At 42.8% G+C, this 19,260-nt stretch overlaps 3 protein-coding genes across 5 annotated transcripts in view; 1 reads left to right on the top strand and 2 right to left on the bottom strand.

The window, feature by feature from the left end:
• Positions 1 to 355: 355 nt before the first annotated feature.
• On the bottom strand, positions 356 to 2,483 carry LOC116387344 (proline-rich protein 15-like). The gene is made up of 2 exons (XM_031854326.1): positions 2,213 to 2,483; positions 356 to 1,725 (listed from the first exon to the last, which is right to left on the bottom strand). Exon 2 carries the CDS (start codon positions 1,707 to 1,709, stop codon positions 1,323 to 1,325), a length of 387 nt encoding a protein of 128 aa, XP_031710186.1. The 5' UTR covers positions 1,710 to 1,725; positions 2,213 to 2,483; the 3' UTR covers positions 356 to 1,322.
• A 5,172-nt stretch (positions 2,484 to 7,655) lies between these two features.
• On the top strand, positions 7,656 to 12,911 carry oxnad1 (oxidoreductase NAD-binding domain containing 1). Of its 2 annotated transcripts, none has more exons than XM_031853912.1 (8): positions 7,656 to 7,823; positions 8,201 to 8,317; positions 8,721 to 8,787; positions 8,948 to 9,051; positions 10,708 to 10,849; positions 12,042 to 12,287; positions 12,431 to 12,539; positions 12,721 to 12,911. In XM_031853912.1, exons 2-8 carry the CDS (start codon positions 8,208 to 8,210, stop codon positions 12,876 to 12,878), a joined length of 936 nt encoding a protein of 311 aa, XP_031709772.1. In that variant the 5' UTR covers positions 7,656 to 7,823; positions 8,201 to 8,207; the 3' UTR covers positions 12,879 to 12,911. The 2 variants fall into 2 exon arrangements, with proteins under 2 accessions (XP_031709772.1, XP_031709770.1); XM_031853910.1 differs by having other exon boundaries at positions 8,196 to 8,317.
• A 1,324-nt stretch (positions 12,912 to 14,235) lies between these two features.
• rftn1a (raftlin, lipid raft linker 1a) overlaps positions 14,236 to 19,260 on the bottom strand; it is a 21,197-nt gene continuing 16,172 nt past the window's right edge. For both annotated transcript variants that reach the window (XM_031853908.1, XM_031853909.1), the window contains exons 5-10: positions 18,158 to 18,911; positions 17,846 to 18,049; positions 17,004 to 17,113; positions 16,646 to 16,749; positions 16,127 to 16,202; positions 14,236 to 15,833 (exon numbers count right to left, since the gene is read on the bottom strand). In XM_031853908.1, coding sequence (XP_031709768.1) covers positions 15,417 to 15,833; positions 16,127 to 16,202; positions 16,646 to 16,749; positions 17,004 to 17,113; positions 17,846 to 18,049; positions 18,158 to 18,911 — 1,665 coding nt within the window. In that variant the 3' untranslated portion in view covers positions 14,236 to 15,416. The remainder of the gene's footprint in view (positions 15,834 to 16,126; positions 16,203 to 16,645; positions 16,750 to 17,003; positions 17,114 to 17,845; positions 18,050 to 18,157; positions 18,912 to 19,260) is intronic.

The following is a 19,260-nucleotide window of genomic DNA, read 5'->3' as shown; positions in this document are numbered from 1 at the left end:
CAGAACATTATAACTTAAGCCTGGGTTTGGCACTGCAGACACGTCTTATAGCCTACATGGCCTTCATTCCTTGTATTTGCCTTTTTCAGACAATGTGATAATCACATATTGCCTCTTCCAGAAAATCGATGATAAGGAGTGAAGTGCACATATACTTGTTCATGATACTTTCTTGTGATGTAACTGCAAAATGTCTGTTTTTTTGCTACTCTTTCTTCTATCAGTGTCTATTTTAAGACACAGAGGGACTGTCCCAAGAGGGACAACACTAAGTTAACGTTGCACTGTCCAAGTTGAGCCATTGGATTGTGATTGAATACGATAATAAGGCACATGCACATACACACATTCATGCAGTTATCTGATTTATTTCTCATATTTTGCCTTCATTTAAGTATTCACAGGTGGTCCCAAATACAGTAGTCCTGCAAAGCAAACTACATCTGGATCCTACTTCTTTGGCTACATGGCCATAGCTCATTCAGCTGGATATCACAACATAATAGCTTCTTACTTCAGCTGGACCCATTATGTCATAAAACATGCTCGATTTCATCCTTCATTCAAAGTATTTTATGCATCGTGCTGGCAAGTGCATCTGACTAAAAGCTGTTCGCATCATTTGATTTATTCTGCTAACTGATTTCTTTTCACACATAATTATGAAATCCTTTTACACCTTCATAAATATCCTTCTAACCCTTTAGAATCAACATTTTTTTTGTATAAGGAGCATTGTACTTATCCTTCATTAGCAAACATAAAATATTATTATTATCGAAATAATGTAAACATCAACAATATTTTCCAGGAGCATATCACACAGAAAATTGCATTCGAGGTTTGTGTTTTCTTAAAAGGTTGTCGGTAATTTTAGGAGTTGTCCATTGATGACACAGTACGTGACTGAAACAAGGACACTGTAAGGCATTGACTACATAGGCTCTTAAGTGTTTACAGCAATAACATTGTATATCTTCTTTTGAGCTGCGGGATATTGTTGGCAAAATGGTTCGGTAACCACCCTAAGAACAAATATAATTGATTTCAGGTCATTTATCATTGTTTCTGTGGCCTTCTGGCAAAGGTCTATCAACAAAAATGTCCACATTTCCAATATTTCATGGACCACATAACCTCATTCTTGCAGTATTGTGCTAAAAGTTGAATGCTCCTTGTCATCTTCATCATCACAAACATACAGCAGACCTCTTGGAATGCCTCAAAAAAAATGAAGCATCTTCATGAACTCAAAGCCCTCTCTTTTTCTTCAAGCATCTTTCAAAACAAAGCAGTCTTTGATCATCTACTCCTCCTCACTGTCACCGCATGTCCTCCCTCCCTGATGCAACATTCTCTGTCTCTTTGTTTTGTACAGGAAGGCTTGAGCGCACCCTCCGCTTCTCCTTGAACCGGCCCGAACGTGACACGTTCATGTTCCTGCGACACGTCTGCTCGTTGAAGACAGACTCCAGGTGGGAGTCGTCATAGGTGTCATTACGGAGGATGCTGGAGGTCTTGTTGGACTCTTGATGAGACAGGGACTGGTCGCCGCCGGTCTTGGAGGCTGTGGGGTCTTTTTGCTTCTCAGCGGCTTGTGCAAAAGGGTCGAAGTCAACGTCAAAGGTGTGGGATGAACTGGTGTCCTTGGAGCCTCCGCTCTTCTTCTTTGGCATGAAAGCCTTCCACCATGGGGCCCTGTCTGTCATCTTTGACTGGAGGGCGCTGGAACAGGAAACACATACCGTCAGTAATTCAGCTGAGACCTTCTCCTCTGCATCAGCATTGTTTTAAGTCATGAGATCTCATCTGTGAGGTCTTCATGTTCTGAACTCTCTCATGTCTAGTAAAACATCAAATTATACCTTTATAAATGGTGTCTGCAATATGTTCTTTGATTTCATAAAATGTCGCACTGACACATTATTGTCCTAACATTCGTCAGGCTCCACATCTTCATCCTCACCCTCATCACAAATCCTATTTTCTGTTTGAATATCATGATTTTAAAATGGAATGCGATTTAATGTCTCCACTAGCAGCGATTTCCCACTGGTAAGACAACATATTACCAGCTAATCCTGAGAATAACCAGTGTTACTTAATCTGTAAAACTGGTTTAATGAGTCGTGAGAACAGAGGAGCAAACCCAAGCCGTGAATTACAGGTGAACAATGCGCAAAACAAAGCTGACTCTTGACTGAATTCTTACCTGAGCTACTGTAGTGTAGTGTAGTGTGTGGACACTCAAAACGACCAGCAGCAAAGTGTAAGTGTCACACTTTTGATTGTTCTGAGATGTAAATCCACAAAACAAGTCGGTGTCTTCTTCTTCAGTGGTGGAGCACTAGTGTGACAGCAGTTCTTCAAGAGACCGTGGCAGCAGTATCCATATTACGCACGAGCCAGGTGTGCTGCCTCCTTGCATCTCCCACTTCCAAATTATTGAATTTTTCTCCAGTTCCTCTCGTCGAATACCTCTACTGTTCTTATGCAATTCTGAAGAACATTGCAAATTAATTGACGCTTATGTAAGGAGCGGTTTTCTTCCACTGAACCAGCAGGGTTCCGCCTCCGAAACTCTCTTCTCCAAGCACCTGTCCTCACTCCTGATTGGATGAACTCTCAGGGTCTGTCACGTGAGCTCTCTTGCTCAGGTGAATGTACGATGATGGTAGGCGGGGCTTGTGGTTGCGTAGCAACATACCCCATGGGAGGTTGCGCCTCTTCAGTGACAGATTTAAAAAAGGGCCCTTTGTATCACCTGAACCCAACCCAAGCCAGAGAGCCAAATTATGTTCTAATTTTAGAGGCCCAGTTATTTAGGCCCACACTGACTTGTGCGTTGTTATGCAAATTAATGCAATGGAATGGTTTATTTAATTCCATGTTATTAATAGCCACCGATTAAAACAGGCTGCAGACTAGTCGGCAGTATAGTTAGGCTACAAGGTTTTACTTAAGACCCTGTGCGGACATGACCAGAGGGGGCGTGCGACCGGAATAAGTCAGGAGACTCCTGAAATAACTTTGCTGCACTAGACGTGCAATTGTTGCTGTTGTAAATTCACATTAAGTAAGGGGAAGCAGTTTGGCCTGGCGCCGGTTTCACCTGCCGGGCTACTTGTCACGCGTGACTCTACCGGATGTTTCCGCTGGCGTTTGGCACTCTACTTTCAAGTCCAACTCTGCATGGGGTCAGTTTCATTTAGTTTTTAAGTCTGTCTGAATGACACATTACCAGGACATTCCCAGTTATCACAATTCAACACATGCTGCATCATCAACAGCCCAGTATTTATAGAGTAACATGTATCCAGACATACAGATGGTATATGTTTAAAAGAAGACAACACTCAGTTGTGTGTATGATTTATTAATAACTAAGAAACAATTATAAAATGTTAAACAGGGTTTGTATTACGCTTATGGGGTATCATTGTCTAAAAAATGAACTGTTGAAAAATAATTTACATATGTTTTAATGTAACTTTTGGGTTGCCAGGTTGAGAAAAAATACATCTACTCATCTGTTTACTAATTTTTGTATCTTATTCGTCCATACACGGGACATGAGTCTCTCACTCTCTAATAAGCTGTAATATCTACAGTCATTTTATAATACGTTAATACATGATCATTATAATAATGGAAGTGGTGGAAAGTAGTATTAAGCTCCACCTGGACCAGCTACAAGGGTAAAGACCCATTCATGAATATCAATACAATAATATAAATGGGCCTTTTTGTTTGCTTTATTTATATGTATGTACATTTTGCTGATAATGTTGTACTTTAACTTTAGTAACATTTGCGATGCATGATTTGTAGTTGTAACAGCGTATTTGTGCATTCTTGTATTTCTACTTTTACTTTGATAAAGGATCTGAATACTTCTTCCAGTATAGGTCCACATGCCCTGCAGCTCATCTTGATGGTCTAAAGCTATCAAGACAGAGCATGTCATGAAAAGCCAAATTATTTTTATTTCTCAACATGGCGTTGTGTAAATTATTCTTTTTGATGGCTTATAAGTGATGCAAGTTATACATTTGTCCACAGCCTCATTATAAAAACAGAAAATATAAACCCAACACGGACATTATGTGAAACTGCAAAATCTCAGTAATACAAACCTCCTTGAAATAAGAACATTCTCAAGGTGCACATCCTTAAAAACACAATCACATGTTTACATACAGTTCATGTGTGCACAAACGTTTAAGCAGTCACCACTTATTAATCCACTGATTCACAATCAGAGCTTTGTAGAGGATTGGGACATATTGTGCAATATTGTCATTTGGATTAAAATACATCACAAAAGGGACAATCTAAATCTCAACTATCTATTGAGTTTAAGCCAAGTTTGTCAGCTGAGGACAGGACGTGACGCTGTTCTGTCTCGGTATGCCTCTGGATTATCAAATAGTTTCTGTGAAGACAAGGCCTGAATCTCAGAAAAAGACAGAAGACAAGGGGGAGGAATCAGGTAATGCCTTTTTGTCTTCCTCCTCCAATGTTTAGAGTGAAAGTTGTTGTAGCAACCGGAATGTGAGTTTCTCTCTCTTTCGCTCCTTCAGCAGCCGTTGGCCTGCATACCTCAGGGACTCCCTCTCCTCACGTCTCCCATCCCAGTCGAAAGTCCACTGAGTCATTTCCTCTCTCCACCACACACAGAATGCTGTCCTTCATTGTACTTGATCCTTCACACACAGGTAAGCATGAGTGCAATGGATAAATAAACACATGAATACACACACACAATGCAGATCCAGATGACCCTTCAGATTAACGTTCTAGTGCTGCAACGAATGATTATTTTCATTGTGAGTTAATCGGTTGTATCTCTTATGATAACTTTATTAATTGCTTGATAAGTGAAACATCTGAAAATTGCCCATCACATTTTTTCCGGGCCAAAGATGACGACTAGTATTGTCACATATATTCAATTTCATTCGAAAAAAGAGAAACAGATCCTCACATTTAGAAGCTGGAATCGGTTCATCTTTGCCGTGTTTGACATTTTCTACCTGATGAATTACTTAAAATATTCGATGAATCATTTCGACACGTCCTGCTGTCCTCCTCACCCACAGCCCGCATGGAGATAACTTCCTCTGGTCTAAACAGCATCACAATCACAGGATGTTATCTTTTCACATCGCCTCTCAGTTTTACTCTGCCTCCGTCCCAAATCTGCCAATCTGCTTTCCTCTCCACAAACCACAGTTAGTCTCTCTGAAAGTTGATCATTAACTTCAACCATGCCAGATAAAGAAAACATTCATGCAGAGACGTATGTCTCATTGAACATGTACCAGTTTTGACTGAGGGATTTCCTCAGGGTGAAATCAGAGCATTTGCCAATTGAGACTGAGAGGCTTGTGTAGAATGTGTGTAAACTAATCAGAGATCGTATGAGGGAATACTCTCCACAGCGATGGTTGACTTTATTCCATTGCAAACTTCTGAACTGAACTTCTGGAGTCAATAACAAACACGTTTGGACTGTCAAGTGTAAAAACATATATTATTTTCCTATTTATCGCAGATACATGAAGTAAAATTGTCATTTTTATTTATTGTTAGTAACTGGAATTTAATTCAGCATGCAAAAATGATTTCTAAATCTCAAAAAGGCCTGATCCTAGTACATATAAATAGCTGCTATTTGCAAGTTTATAGGATGAGACCAATTTAGAGACATAATAGACACACAAAGGGACTCACTTAACTGTGTATTAATGTTTATGTTGACTCAGATGCAGACAGGTATACCTGCGCCCATCTACGCGTGTGCTTTCGTGTGTGTTTGTGATGACGGTAGTGTGCTTGCATCACGCGTGTGCCCTGTGCGTATGAGTCCGGTGAGTCTCTGGTACATGACGAACCTGAAAATGATCCGTCATTGTGCAGTATTGAACAACAGGTTGAGCTGTGGCATGCTGGCCATGGGAAAGAGAGCAGGAAGGCAGCCAGTTGGACTGGTAGAGTCAGCTCACAAAATCCTCTCAAAGGAAGTTAGTAGCTACTGTATCTAAGGATAGTAACAAGCACTGAACCGGTTTATGGCCGTCTCTGACAGCACAAACACTTAAGGGCTATTTAAACACCGGTCACCTCACAGGTACACAAATGACCCACATTCCAGCTCACAGCTGATGGTTATATGGGTCAAATAGAAGAGGGAATTGTACTAACTAAACACAGAAACAGTCCAGCGTTTGGGTGGAGCAGGCCGAGTCCTGTTCTTGTGAATGTAATGAGTTTCGTTGTAGGCCTATTGCATTGTTGGGCCGGTTTTCCATTGTGCCTTTTGGAGTTATTAAAAGGCGAGTAAACCATCTGAAACTCACCTGAGCTTCACCGCAGATGCTGAAGATGAAACTGTCAAGAATGCAGAAAGGAATCTTGCAGTTATTGGACATTTTCTTTGTGTACTATTCTTATAACAGACAGCAAACACAGTTATTAACATGCAGCTATGCACACATACATACAGGTATTTGGTTGAATAAACTGTACTTATGAGGACTCACTGATTACAAAACCCCTGCTCTTAAACCACTATACTACATGATTAATGGGAAACTGCCTAATTTAAGTTGTATCTTTCATCCTAAACCAGCCTGTGTAGCCTTCACTTTGGAGACTTGTCATGCTTGTTCTACTCTTCTATTTCTAGTGCTAACATTTCCTTGTAACTGTAGAAGTAAAGACACATAACCACAAAGACATGCAACAAGTAGTGAGGCCGGACCATTTTGTGGACTTATTTTAACCACTGACACACCTCAATTTTACCAACAATCCCATGAAATAGTTTTAGTGAGATACAACTTTTCCCCGATAGGACACATATATCGTGACAAGTTGTTTTAATTATGTATTAGACTCATACATAATTAAAACTATGAAATGTATTTATAAGCTACAGGAAGAAGGCTTTAATTTTAGCACTTTTAGAGCATCTTACAAAGACGCCACATGATTTTAAAGCATGATACTCAAACTGACAGAATAGATTTCTGCAGAATAGAGCGGTGCTCGGCCCACTCGCTGTTATTTACCAGAAGGAGCCAAATTAGATTCTTGATCATCTGTTTCTTACACTTTATCATCTGTTTTACACATATGCATTTACATTTTTCAATCTAAAAAGACCTAAAAGTGTACCTGGACAAAGAACTGCCAGTTAAGTGAGCTCCCAGACTCCATCAACACATTTAATTTCAAGATGAAGCCAAATAAACAACCTCACACCAAATATGGTATTTTATTTGTGATTAAAGATCACCTAGAGATTATTGCATAGACAATCTAATTATATTTTGGTATAATGGTTGTAACAACTTTAATGAGAGCATTGAGAGTGAACCCAACAGTCAAGTTGTGGGCAGGACAATTCCTGCAGACATCCTAATTGTTACTAATATTAAAATATTGATTGGTACGACTTTAAACGTATATCAGAAAAATATATAATTTTAAAGGTTATTAATAATTCTGAATCCGGCCCTCCTATTTCTGAACATTTTTTAGTTACATATCAATTTAAACAGTGTGTGTGTGTATGTGTGGGTGCGCGTGTGTGTGTTCCAACGCGCCAGAGGAGGGCGCTACTGCAATACATTGAATGCCAAGCGCTCCACATCGTAGAAGAAGACGTTAGCCGCAGTACAGGTCCAAGAAGAAGAAGAAGAAGAAGAAGAAGAAAACATCAGTAGAGTCATGTCACGTTAAACATGATTACTAAGGTTACTCCGAAGATAAATATGAATACCACATGACAAAACACAGACGTCCATCTTATCTCGGTAAGAAAAGGAGCTCGCTGTATGTGTTAAATAACAAACCGGCATTTGATAGCTAGTTAGCTAAAGCTAGCGAGCATTATGAAAACTGACGTCCTGGTGATGTAACCGTCGACTAGTGAACCCTAATGTGTCATTTAATTAACTTAACACGGAGAACGCTCCGACGTCCGTTGCACCGGGACTTTAAGAGATACTAGATCATTCTGTGAGTTCGTGACTCTTCAGCTGAGCTGCATTATTGTTGGGGGGGGCTCAGCTGTTGATTCGTCGGCTTGTCGCACAAGTGATTTTATCACTCGATAAGAAAAGAACACGTGGTGCTCACCTCGCGTGACAGTTGTCTTGTTTCTGCTCTTCTTTTCCTGATGTCAGCCCAGGTTCGCGATGAGCGTCCGCTGTTTCTGGTCCTCAACTGCCCGAAGCTTCACTCGCTCGAGTCCCGCCGCCCCCGGTCTCCTCTGCTGGCGGCTTCTGGGCCCCAGCTCCGCTACAAGGTGAGATTCACCTGGAAAGTGCCGGCTGTGTTCATTGTGTGTCCTGGCTGGTCTCTGCTGAGGCACTGTGGAGACTGACAGACAGCAAGGGAACTACCCTCAGCCCTGTAACAGCCACACTAGTTTAGATTGTATGTGGTGATGCGTGAATCAGCTGGCTTTCCTTTTGTTATATTGGGGCAACAGCAGAAATGTCAATGGCCAACACATGAGAACATACCCACAGAAAACCCAAACTATCCGCATGGCTAGACACAATTAGGTGTGAGGTATAATTCAGGTGAACTGGCCATTTAAGGTGTGTTGATGCAAAGTCCACTTGTAGTTTGTGAATATTCTACTTCTTTAGAGAATGTTTAACATACAAAGCATGTTACAAAGACTACCTCCATTTTTATTTCAGAAGAAATATGTCCTCCGAAAGACAAATGGACCATCTAGAGAAGACATCGAGCAACTACAGACAAAATGTGAGTTGATATTTTCTTGTTGATTACACTCACCTCGTCTGTATCATGTGGCACTTTTTAACAGTATACATTGCTGAGAGTCCATCCTAAGGCTATTCACCCACTCCTCTGTGTGTGCGTTTGTTTGTTTGTTTGTTTGTGTACTGGTTGCCTCACACAGGCTCTGTATCCAGCCCAAGTATGTGGCATCATGGATGAGTCCGAGACGGTGAAACGTGTGAGAATAGCTGTCCACCCAGACTTCAGCTTCAAAGCAGGACAGTGGTGAGTAAAGCAGTTTAAGGGTCACTGTCGCATTGTGTTGTGACACGAGAGGGGTCACGTTTTAGGTCAACCGCATTGTTGAGGGGCTCAGCTGCTGTATTGATGTGTTTTTAAGACTAGTTTTGGGACCCCTCTGTTGGATGAACCCCCCCCCCTGTTCTCCCAATTCTGCCGACATTGCGTGAACATCAGCGTCCTTGATCTAGTCTCTGACCAGTTAGGCTCAAAGCAGAAGTTACCATTAGTAACACTGCCTTCATGAAACAGAACCTGCCAAATAGGTCTAAGTTAGTGTCTGAGTGAGCTTTATGAAACAGCCCTCTGGTGCCCTTGACAGTGCTGTAATACTAACAGTAACCACACGGTGGTGGCGTTGTGTTTGCTTTGTCCTACCGTTGGCCTGTTGGGTTTCCTTTCTCACATCATTTTGATGGAAAAAAATAAGTTAACAAACAGCTCAAGATTAATGTTGATGAAAATAAAACAGCTGTTGTGGAATACATCACATCAGCTTAAAGAAAGATCAAAGCTTATGAATTATTGAGAGCCTCTTCTCGGGTAAGGATGAGAATAGTTGGGGACTTGATAAGCTCAAGTATCCTCGTAGATTTGTGAAGGTAACTGCACTGGGTTGAATGCACTCTTGCAGCTTTGACCTGAAAGGTGTTTGAGACTCTCTGGCTCGTGTTTGAGTGGTGCACGACGTTGGGAAATGTTTTCCCTCGCAAGTTAACTTTCAGCGAGTCCCTTATAGTCATAATAGCAAGTTACTTCAACAATGAGTGCAGAGCTTCTTTTTTTTTCTGTCTGTAAATGTTAATTAGTACCCTGCAGTTTCTGTACATGAGCCCATACTGTAGGTGGGCGGTGGTGGTGAGACATGAAACCCTGCGGCAGCTGAGAATGAATGTAAATAGATGGAAATCCTTGACTTTCAGTATTTCAGAGAAACAGGACTGTTTAGTTGTTTGTCTCCAGGTGGAGGAGGAGGAGGAGGAGGAGGTGGTGGAGGTGGAGGTGGGTGGAACATATGTGTGCGTCTTCACAGCGGATCCATATTCATGATGCCTCCGAGGGTTGAGAAGTCAGCGTTTCCCTCTCGTGTAACAGAGGGTCATTGTGTTGTTGAGTATTGCTGTTTTCTTCTAGGGGTTCTCTCCTCCACGTGTTGATGGACAAACGCTGCCACATTGGCTGTGAGACTGGGTTGCTACACTTTGTCTACACTAACTAGCAGGAAACTTTCCATCTGGTTTGGCTTTGTTCTAGTTTGCTTTCTGGAACAGGCTGCCACCTCTACTGAGGTCAAGGGTCAGCATGTTTTCGCTCTTCAATTAACTGTTGTTTAGAAATCTGATCAGTAAGCTACATTTCCAATGAGAATAATGTGACTTTTGTATGAAAACACAAAGAATACAGGTTAAAACGAAGTGATTGTTTTATAACGACATGTATGTAATGCAATACAATAATGTCAAAACAAGCTTCCATTGTCAGTCATAGTAGCCGATTTCAACCACTGGAATACATCTTTTTTTATAACTCCAAATAGTTTTACTGAACATTGTAACTTGACATGGATATCATGTTCATAACATCCACTTATATAGACTAAATGAGTTGACTAGTTCATGAAATATTGACTTGTGTGTGCAGGGTGGACTTCTTCATTCCCGGCGTGGAGACGGTGGGAGGTTTCTCCATGTGCTCCAGCCCGGGTTTGCTGCAGAGGGAGGGCGTCGTCGAATTGGCCGTCAAATACACCAAACACCCTCCAGCACACTGGATCCACACCATGGTGAGTAGAGCAGAGGAGTGCGGTCCGGAACATTCCCAAAATTACAGAGTGGTCATTTCCCTGGGAAGACTATTGCCATTGAGACGGAGAAGAAGTGTTTCTTCAGAAAAAGAGATGCAGAAAGGGAACGAGTGGAGCAATCAGGCTGTTGAGAAAAGGTTTCTGGTGTTCTAGAGTTAGGAAAGGAAGACTGCCACAAAATCACACCTGTGGTTATTCTAAGAAAAGGAAAATGGCAAATCAGAGCACCTACCTGCACCAAAAGGTCACATTAAAAGCTAGCGAAACACTCCCAGCTAAACATTTAGTTCATTAAACCACATAAATCATCATCAGTTTCATCAGTTTTTTCTTTTAGGTGTCGTTAGCAAACAGCCACGTGACCCCTGATGTTTTTCAATCATGTGCGATTGCTGCCATGGGCTAGTTAAAGTGACTCAGCAAATTTGAAAATTGCCTGCTCAGTAGTTCTGAAGTAGAATTGTGATAATGAAGCTAAAACCGCCAGAGAAGTTTGCGTTTGTGTGTAGAGCAAGCCGACAGGGTGAACGGTGGTTGTGTGAATGCATAAATAAAGGTAATACAAATACAGTCGTATTTTGTCTGCAAGGATTTACTCCAAAAGGCAGTTGTTTTTTTTCTTAATCCAGTAGTGGTAGGTGTGAGTGGTTGTGTAAGTATGAATAGTGTATCCTTCCTGCTTGCCTTTCTCTTCCACGTCTGTACTCTTGCAGCTTCCGTGGTTGATGATGTGCCCTAATAAACAGCTTTGAGCTACCGTGCCTTGTGTAAATAAGCATCAGAAAGCAGTGTGCTGTGTTTGAGCATTCTGAGACTTACAGCTCTCTGCTCCGGCAACGTTTGATGATCCATTTGTTTGATATTGCTCTCTGTGAGCAGGAGTAGTGCGGGGCCCACGACAGCAGATAAAGGATGCCAGCATTATCACGCGCGTGTTTTGTGTGTGCTCACATGTGTACAAAAGCAGATGAAGGTGTATTTATCTGCTCTTGTTGTTTTTTTTTTTTTTGTTACTTCAAAAGATCGTCTCTGCACAACTTGTGAAATTGCTTTCACCCGTACCTCAGCTTAGGCTTGTTGTGTGTTTGCATTCAAACGATGTATCTCAGCTACTGAGCATTGAGAAATGTGTCTAAATGACCCGTCGGCATCCGTTTGTCTCTCCTCTCAGTGTGCGGTGGGCTCTCGAGTGGCCATGCGTGTCGGCGGGGACTTCTTCTTCAACCCGTCGCCCTCTGACCCCTCCGTGGATTTGCTGCTGCTGGCCGGCGGCGTCGGGATCAACCCCTTGTACTCGATCCTGTTGCACACAGCCGGTCTGCTGCATCTCAACCATGCCTCTGGTGGGCGGGAGTACAAGATAGGCTCTGCTCACCTCTGCTACAGCGCCAACAACACCCAGGAGCTGCTCTTCAAGGTGTGTTTAGGACACTGATTTTTTTTTTAAACTTCTGATTATCTCTGGCTAGCTGCACACGCAACAGTGTCCACATGTCTGGAATATATATGGGCGGGTCTGTCGCAGCGTGTTGGGTCCTCAACTACCGTCTGTGTTCCTAGAGCTCCATCATCGAGGTGTGTCGGGAGTTTCCCGACAAGCTCTCCTGTGACCTCCACGTCACGCAACAGAGCACAGATGTGGACTCGCACCTCCAGCCATTCATCAACCGTAAGTAGTGCCCACACACACTACACGTGGACACTTTTCTTTGCTCGTAGGGATGATTTAGTGACTGTCACATTCTACCACAGCCTGTCTTTGTTGATTTATGTCCGTCGTCATGGAGAACAGGTTCTATCAAAGAAGGGACTCTTGATTCATTGATTGACTTCCCTTGTGTCTCGACCAGGCGGGAGAATCACAGAAGAGGAGTTGCGGGCTCATGTGGACCCGCAGAGGACTTTGTGTTTCCTGTGTGGGCCCCGGCCCATGATCGAAGCACTTTCAAAAACCCTCATGGACTTCGGCCTCCCGAAAGACAGAATCCTCTTCGAGAAGTGGTGGTAGAACCTTTTTAGCATTCTCAGAAACCTCCCTCGGGGGGGGTGTATGGTGAGAATGGAAACCAAGTGAAAGATTCCAGTGATAAGGACATTTAAATGAGAAAATTCACCCTCCGATCGCTGCTACTGCAACCTGTGCCTGATCTGCGATGGACCGCTGGGACCGCCCACTCTAAAGCTAGCAGCTGACTCACAATAGACGAGGGAGGAGTTTAATTTCTTATTATCTAAAAAGGAGGACTGCGCAGACTGTAAAATCTCAATTTAAGCACGACATCATTCAGCTCACTGCTGAATATTACAACAAATCTGCATCTGTGTGTTTGAACGACACATCATTCCACAGCTGTTACACATCTTCATATCGGATCTCATTGCCAGCCTGTATTTGCTTAATAGTTAATGGGTGATGTTAAGTCCGAACTTCAACCTAACTGTTAAAGCACTAATATGCAAGAAAGGCTTGAAGCAATAATTTGTCATTTTTTGGAAATACGCCCCTGCCAAGAGTTAGCTCAGTGTAGAGTAAAAACGACACGTTGTGGGGTTAAGTGCTAAACTATATATTTTTTTTTTATGGATGAAACAAGCAAGATGTAATATAATTATATATGTTAATATAAGATTTTGTAAACTTCCAACAGAGTGCTTTAGCTTCATGTGTAGCGGACAGATGAGAGAGTGGTATTGATCTGCTCATCTAACTCTCGGCAAGAAAGTGAATAAGTGCATTTCCCAAAATGTCAAACTATTGTTTTAAGTTTCCAGGACACAGAAGATCGGTGCAAACTAGCAATCTGTACTATTATTTTACACGAGTGACTCATTTCCTTCTATCAACATACCTCTGCTGATTTGATCATGTGATCTTAGAAGTGTTAAACTGTGTGTATATATAACTCAGAGCTATTTATTTGATGAGTTGGTTGGCTGAGTTACATCGGAGCAATTTCTTTTTTCCACATTTTACTCCCATGCAGACTTCACACCAAGTGTATTTTCAGAGTCACATATCGGTCTCCCACATATTGGCAAGTGTCACTGGCTCTATCACACACTTTCACATACACGGAGCTCATCTGACATCGACTTTTACTCAATCGCACACATCCACATAAACGACTCTCGTGCCGGGGTGGAGTGAGTGTCCCATGGTGCGCTGTAATGGAACCTCCAGGTGGTCTCTGATTGGCTTGGATCACTGAACATCCCTTGGAGATGGTTACGAGCGTCTTGTTGTCGTATCTCAGTGGGGGCGACGCGGTTGAGACTCAGTTTCGAGTTGTTTTTTGCGTTTCGTCTTGTTTGTGCAGATAATGTGAGATTTAAAGGAAATAAAAGAAATTGAGTCAATCTGTTTTCAAACACTTTATTGGCCTCTGCTTTCATATAAAGACTCGCATGTTACACTACTGAGACACGTCACAGGTGGTCCAGGGAATAAGTAATAAATAGTTGATTCTAATTTACACATTCTTTCCCAAAGAAGAAACCTTTTTAAAGGTCAGTTCTCCCAAATTACAAAAATCTTTTTCTCTTGTATCCAACGTTTGAGATATCGGTCTGATAATTCTGCTTCATTACTCTCATGGACATCAACAGACCTTACTGTGATCAGCTTTTATAGGAACTGTGTTCTGAGGAGTATCTGGGACATCACTTCTGGAAAGAGAGGTTTTGGTTTCATGTAGTTAACGAGCACCACAAACCTGGCCAAAGAAAACCAAAACTGTCTAGATTCAACTAGAGCTAATGATGTAATGAACTGAGCCTTCAATGTTTAAGACCAATAAATTGTAACATCTAATATCTCAATGCGGTGTAGAGGCTGCCCGATACCAACAGAGAATTTTTAACTGCAATACATTTTTCTTACCACATTTAAGGGATCCTTATTAAAAATGTTTGTCTAAGTTGTGATCGAGAGTGCATTCAATTAAATATTTGAAAAAATACAGTACAGTACTCAAGACCAATTTCTGTAATGCAATTTCATAGTTAATTATTTAAGCTGATACCAATACACATCTCTGTGTTAAGCTATAATTGGCCAATGCGTGTATCAGTCAGGCTCTAATGCAATTTACTACCAAACCCTGTGGCAACTTTTCCCCCTCTTGTCTCTATTTGAAATAATATACTTTACGTATAAAAATACAGTGAGCCCCTTGAAATCAGTACTCTCTTTTTAACAGTCCTATTACAAGAAAGAAGTAAAATACAAGAAAATAACACCAAATGCTTGGACTGGAGACTTGCTCTAGGTTGTACTCTATTAGTTTCTTTTTATATAAGGATACATCAAATAGCAACACTGACCCAAAGCAGAGAACTGCACAACACTTCCCCAAACACGGGAGCTACAACCTCAAAGACTCGCAACAGAGCAGACTGAAGCGAAGGTAACAGCACACGATGACTAGTAACGGTATGACCGACCACATCTGGGTTGGACCAAAAACAAAAATCCAGATCAACAAAGTTATTTTTTTGTAAACTTTTCAGGCCTCGGCTCCTCCTCGCCTGCTTTGTGCCCAATGTGTCAACAGACGCCGGAAAACAGCTGCTGTTTGATGCGCTCCTCCGTCTTCAGCTCCTCCTTGACCCCTCCATCATCCCTCTGACACACGTATGTCCATCTCTCCGACTGCGGAGGGATGTTATCAATGTCTGTTTCCTCTTCCTCAACAGAAGCCCTGCTCCCTGAAAGGTACGAGAAGCCCCTTTGATGCCATGCGTCCTCTTCCAGCTCCTCTCCACCTTTCTGAAGGCTCGCTCCTTCGCTCCTTCCGCTGTCCCTGCTCTTCCTCCTCTCTGCCTCCTCCTCCTCCTCCTCTCTTGTGTTTCTTCTCAACCTGTCCATCTCTGTCTCCATCAGTGGGGACATGTTCTCTCTCTCTTCTTGCGTTTCTCCAGTAGATTTTTTCTTCGCCTTGCTGCGACCCCTGAGGTTCAGCATCTGAAAACAAATAGATGTGTGTGAGACAGTTTTGCGCTTAGTGCCGTGTCTTTCTTTCCATCTCTCCAGACACCTGCCAAACCACAACAAAGCCTCTTTCGTTGATGCCTCTTTCCTGTACAGTGTACTCTTCGCCTATTATTAGACTTTTCCTGAGCGGTTTCAAATTTGCTGTACATCCCATATTTAGCAACACAACTTTTTAAATGGCACCTTCTGTGACATAAAGCACGTATCCTAAAGGCACAAGTGACAGATTTGCTACAAAGATGGAAGACAAAGGGGAAACAAACCTTGAAGTCTTTTCTCTTGCGCTGCAAAACGGGTCTCTGAAGGAAGAGGATTTGCTTGGTCGACAAACTCCCGTCACTGCGGAAGGAAGGGAGCAGCACTTTTACTACCGTTACCTATTATGTTATAATCTGAGGAGCTCGCATGTCGCTACTTTCATTGAAATCAGGTGTCTGTTCTCTGCGGTTGGTAAAGTGACAGGTTACAAGACAACAGCACATCAGCGACTGTGTTTTTGTTTGCGGCTCCGTCGGATTTCAAAAGCGGTTTCATGTCGAGATGAGCATATGACGGCGCTTTGTCAGATCTCGAACCACCTGTCCTGGTTTCTTTTAAGCTACGCTGTCAGTCCTTATCCCAAAAAGAATGAAAGTGTTTAAGACAAAAGAATAATGACTCTAAAATCAACAAAGCAGCACGCAGGTGTGCTGTGTTATTCAAAGTGATGGAATGTGAAGGGAAAGCAGAGGACAGGTGAGTTTATGGTTGTAACGGTGGTATCTTGGGGTGTAGTTCTGTACCTGTTTGTCTTGACAATGGGTGTGGGTAACACACACATCAGCCTCCATCCATACGGAGCCAGAGACTGGAGCAAGGGGATGTAGTCCGTCTTCACCACGACACCCTGGACATGAGACAGAAAAGCACTCAGACACATACAGTGCAAACCCCACACGAGGGAAGAAAAAAAGAAAGCACAGTACCCAAGTGTAGGTAGGCAAATTTAAGCTCAGCCACAAGCACACACGCCCAAGCACATACTTTCCTTCAGCTCCACTCTTATGTAATGTTTGACAGAAAAGAGCTTAAGACTTCAATCGCAAAGGATTTCTCAAAGTGCACATCTTCACCAGAGTATTAAAAACTCAAAAGACCCACATCAACAACGGTCCACTGCTCAACCACGATGGCATCGTAGGAGGCGTTTGCGGTCTCCTCCGCAGAGCTCTGGAAGATGAACACACTATCCACAGATGAAACCCCATTGTCTGAAGGAGCGGGACAAATTAGAGACAGAGTCAGATAAACAGAGGAAGGACGTATGTGAGTCAGACAGGAGTTACACGCTCATCTCCACTCTCCAATCTCTCACTATTGATCCCCTGTTCCCTTTGGCTTAAGCCGACTTATTGCATGGGTGACTGAACAGTGACTTATAGTATAAGCCGTGGATTTATGGCACGTCAGTCCATGCATATCATCCATTACCCAGCAGCGGAGCACAGATCTACAGCCAGAGCAGCGGTTTGCTCTTGCCAAGAACCAGTGAAAGGTGAGGAGGTACGGTGAAATAGATACTTTAAAGCTGCAATAATCAATATGTTCATATTAATAGATGTGAAAGTGGTGAACCCACAGATACTTGTCACCCATCTCTGCAGTTCCTTGTAGATTTACAGAACGTTTTAGCTTCTTTCAGGGATTCGACTTCACTGTTTTGGTTCAATCTTACTGATCTCATCAACCTTGTGTCCAGTCGCAGCAAGTAGCTGTTTTCAGGAAAACCATTGTGAGTTTTTCTGGGAGGATGTAAGACTTAATTTAGCTGCGCCACTGGGTCTAAATTGATACTCGTGCTGCCAAGATTAAAGTTGCTCACTTCATGGTACATTTGTCACTTTTTTTTTCCCGATTTTACAGGTTCTAAATGCCTGACTAATATCACATCATCATCAGCAGCAGCAGTAGTAGTAGTTGACTGCTACGGCCATGAAACACACCGTTATCATCTCCGAGGTGGAAAAACCCGTCGACGAGGTGCGCACCGCTGGTGAAATGCTGAGTCATGTGGTCGAGCCAGTGCGTGTCAACTTCCGTGATTAGCCCGGCTTCCTTTTGTACCAACAGTGGCACCCTGAGTGAGTAGAACCTCAGAGAAGTGTTCAGCTCCCCTGTGTGGTTGTACAAGGCAAAGAGCTGCATCCCTAAAGGCACACAAACAAAAAAATCCACAAATAAAGACGCCAAATAGAACTTTGCATTAAGATGATTTGTCCACTGACCCACGTACAAACAGGAAACGGGTTACTTACCACCCTGCGCTGGTGGTGAAGTTGCATTCTTCTCTTTCTCTGAACTCTTGAGCCGGATATGGTTGTTGTTGTGCGTCGTCAATCGGCTCTGCCCATCTGTGAAGCTGGACTTTCTTTTGTGGTTTCCGTCCAGTTCTGGAGAGCTGGGCCAGCTGTCGGAGCTTGAACTTTGTCCGTCTCTCTGGTTGGAAAGGTTCAAACGTTTCTCTGTGGATTCTTTGAGGTCTGGTAGAATCTGTCTGATTATACCAGCAGCTTCTGGAGAGCTGGGACACCCCTGGTTCCTATGGGCGTCTGTTGGGTTTTGATTTAAACCCCGCTGAACTGTGTCTACACTGGGTTTGCTGTGATTTTGGGGTTGGTTTGTTGATTCTAGTGACTCTTTGAGGCTGATCTGTGAGGTCTGGATTTGCTCACTGGACTCTTCTCGGTGAAGCTCTAACTCCTGTATGGGTTTCAGCGGGCTGAAGTCCGGTTCTTTTGGCTTGTGGTGCTGTGTGTTATTTTCTACACCTTCATGATCGAACTCTTGAGGTTCAAAGGGGTGATGGTCAGGTTCTGCGTCATTATGATGTGGTTCTATGGGGTCCGTTGGGCTGTTGTTGGCGCTGAAGGGGTGTCGATGTATGGGTGAAGGGCTTGAATGTAAGGAGGACAGCTCTTCAGGATCCCAGTGCCCCAAGTAGCTGGGTCCTCCACCCGGCTGCTGGAGAAAGCCCACAAACATCACTCCTTGCTCTGCTACATCCTGGATCTGTAGGTGTAGCACACACACACACACACACACACACACACACACAATAAACTCTATTCGAGAAGATTTGACTGATGCATAAATATAAAAAGGACGTCATTCAAGGCAGCACAAATAAATGTGCACAGTCTATGTATAGTCAGACAAACAAAGCCTCATTTACACACAAACAAAGGCTGACGTACGCTGAGTAGATATTCTGCAAAATAACAACCTACCTAATCATCTGCAAAGATCAAATATTGAAATGACAAAAGGACCTCATTATCTCAACGCATCCGTGTGTGCACGCGTGTGACAGCGTGTGTGTGCGTGTGTGCCGCTCTCTCCCACGGAGCTCTGGCGGTTA

This window comes from Anarrhichthys ocellatus, unplaced genomic scaffold, assembly GCF_004355925.1.
Source record: "Anarrhichthys ocellatus isolate YVR2014 unplaced genomic scaffold, GSC_Weel_1.0 scaffold14, whole genome shotgun sequence".
In the NCBI taxonomy this organism is placed as follows: domain Eukaryota; kingdom Metazoa; phylum Chordata; class Actinopteri; order Perciformes; family Anarhichadidae; genus Anarrhichthys; species Anarrhichthys ocellatus.
Note: the sequence above shows the minus strand (reverse complement) of the source record. Positions and strands in the feature narration are given on the sequence as shown.

Coding starts and splice junctions, on each gene's coding strand:
- LOC116387344 (XM_031854326.1), bottom strand. CDS start 1,709: ATGACAGACAGGGCCCCATGGTGGAAGGCTTTCATGCCAAAGAAGAAG.
- oxnad1 (XM_031853912.1), top strand. CDS start 8,208: ATGAGCGTCCGCTGTTTCTGGTCCTCAACTGCCCGAAGCTTCACTCGC. Junction 8,788..8,947: donor CGAGCAACTACAGACAAAAT/GTGAGTTGATAT, acceptor TGCCTCACACAG/GCTCTGTATCCAGCCCAAGT. Junction 12,288..12,430: donor CCCAGGAGCTGCTCTTCAAG/GTGTGTTTAGGA, acceptor CTGTGTTCCTAG/AGCTCCATCATCGAGGTGTG.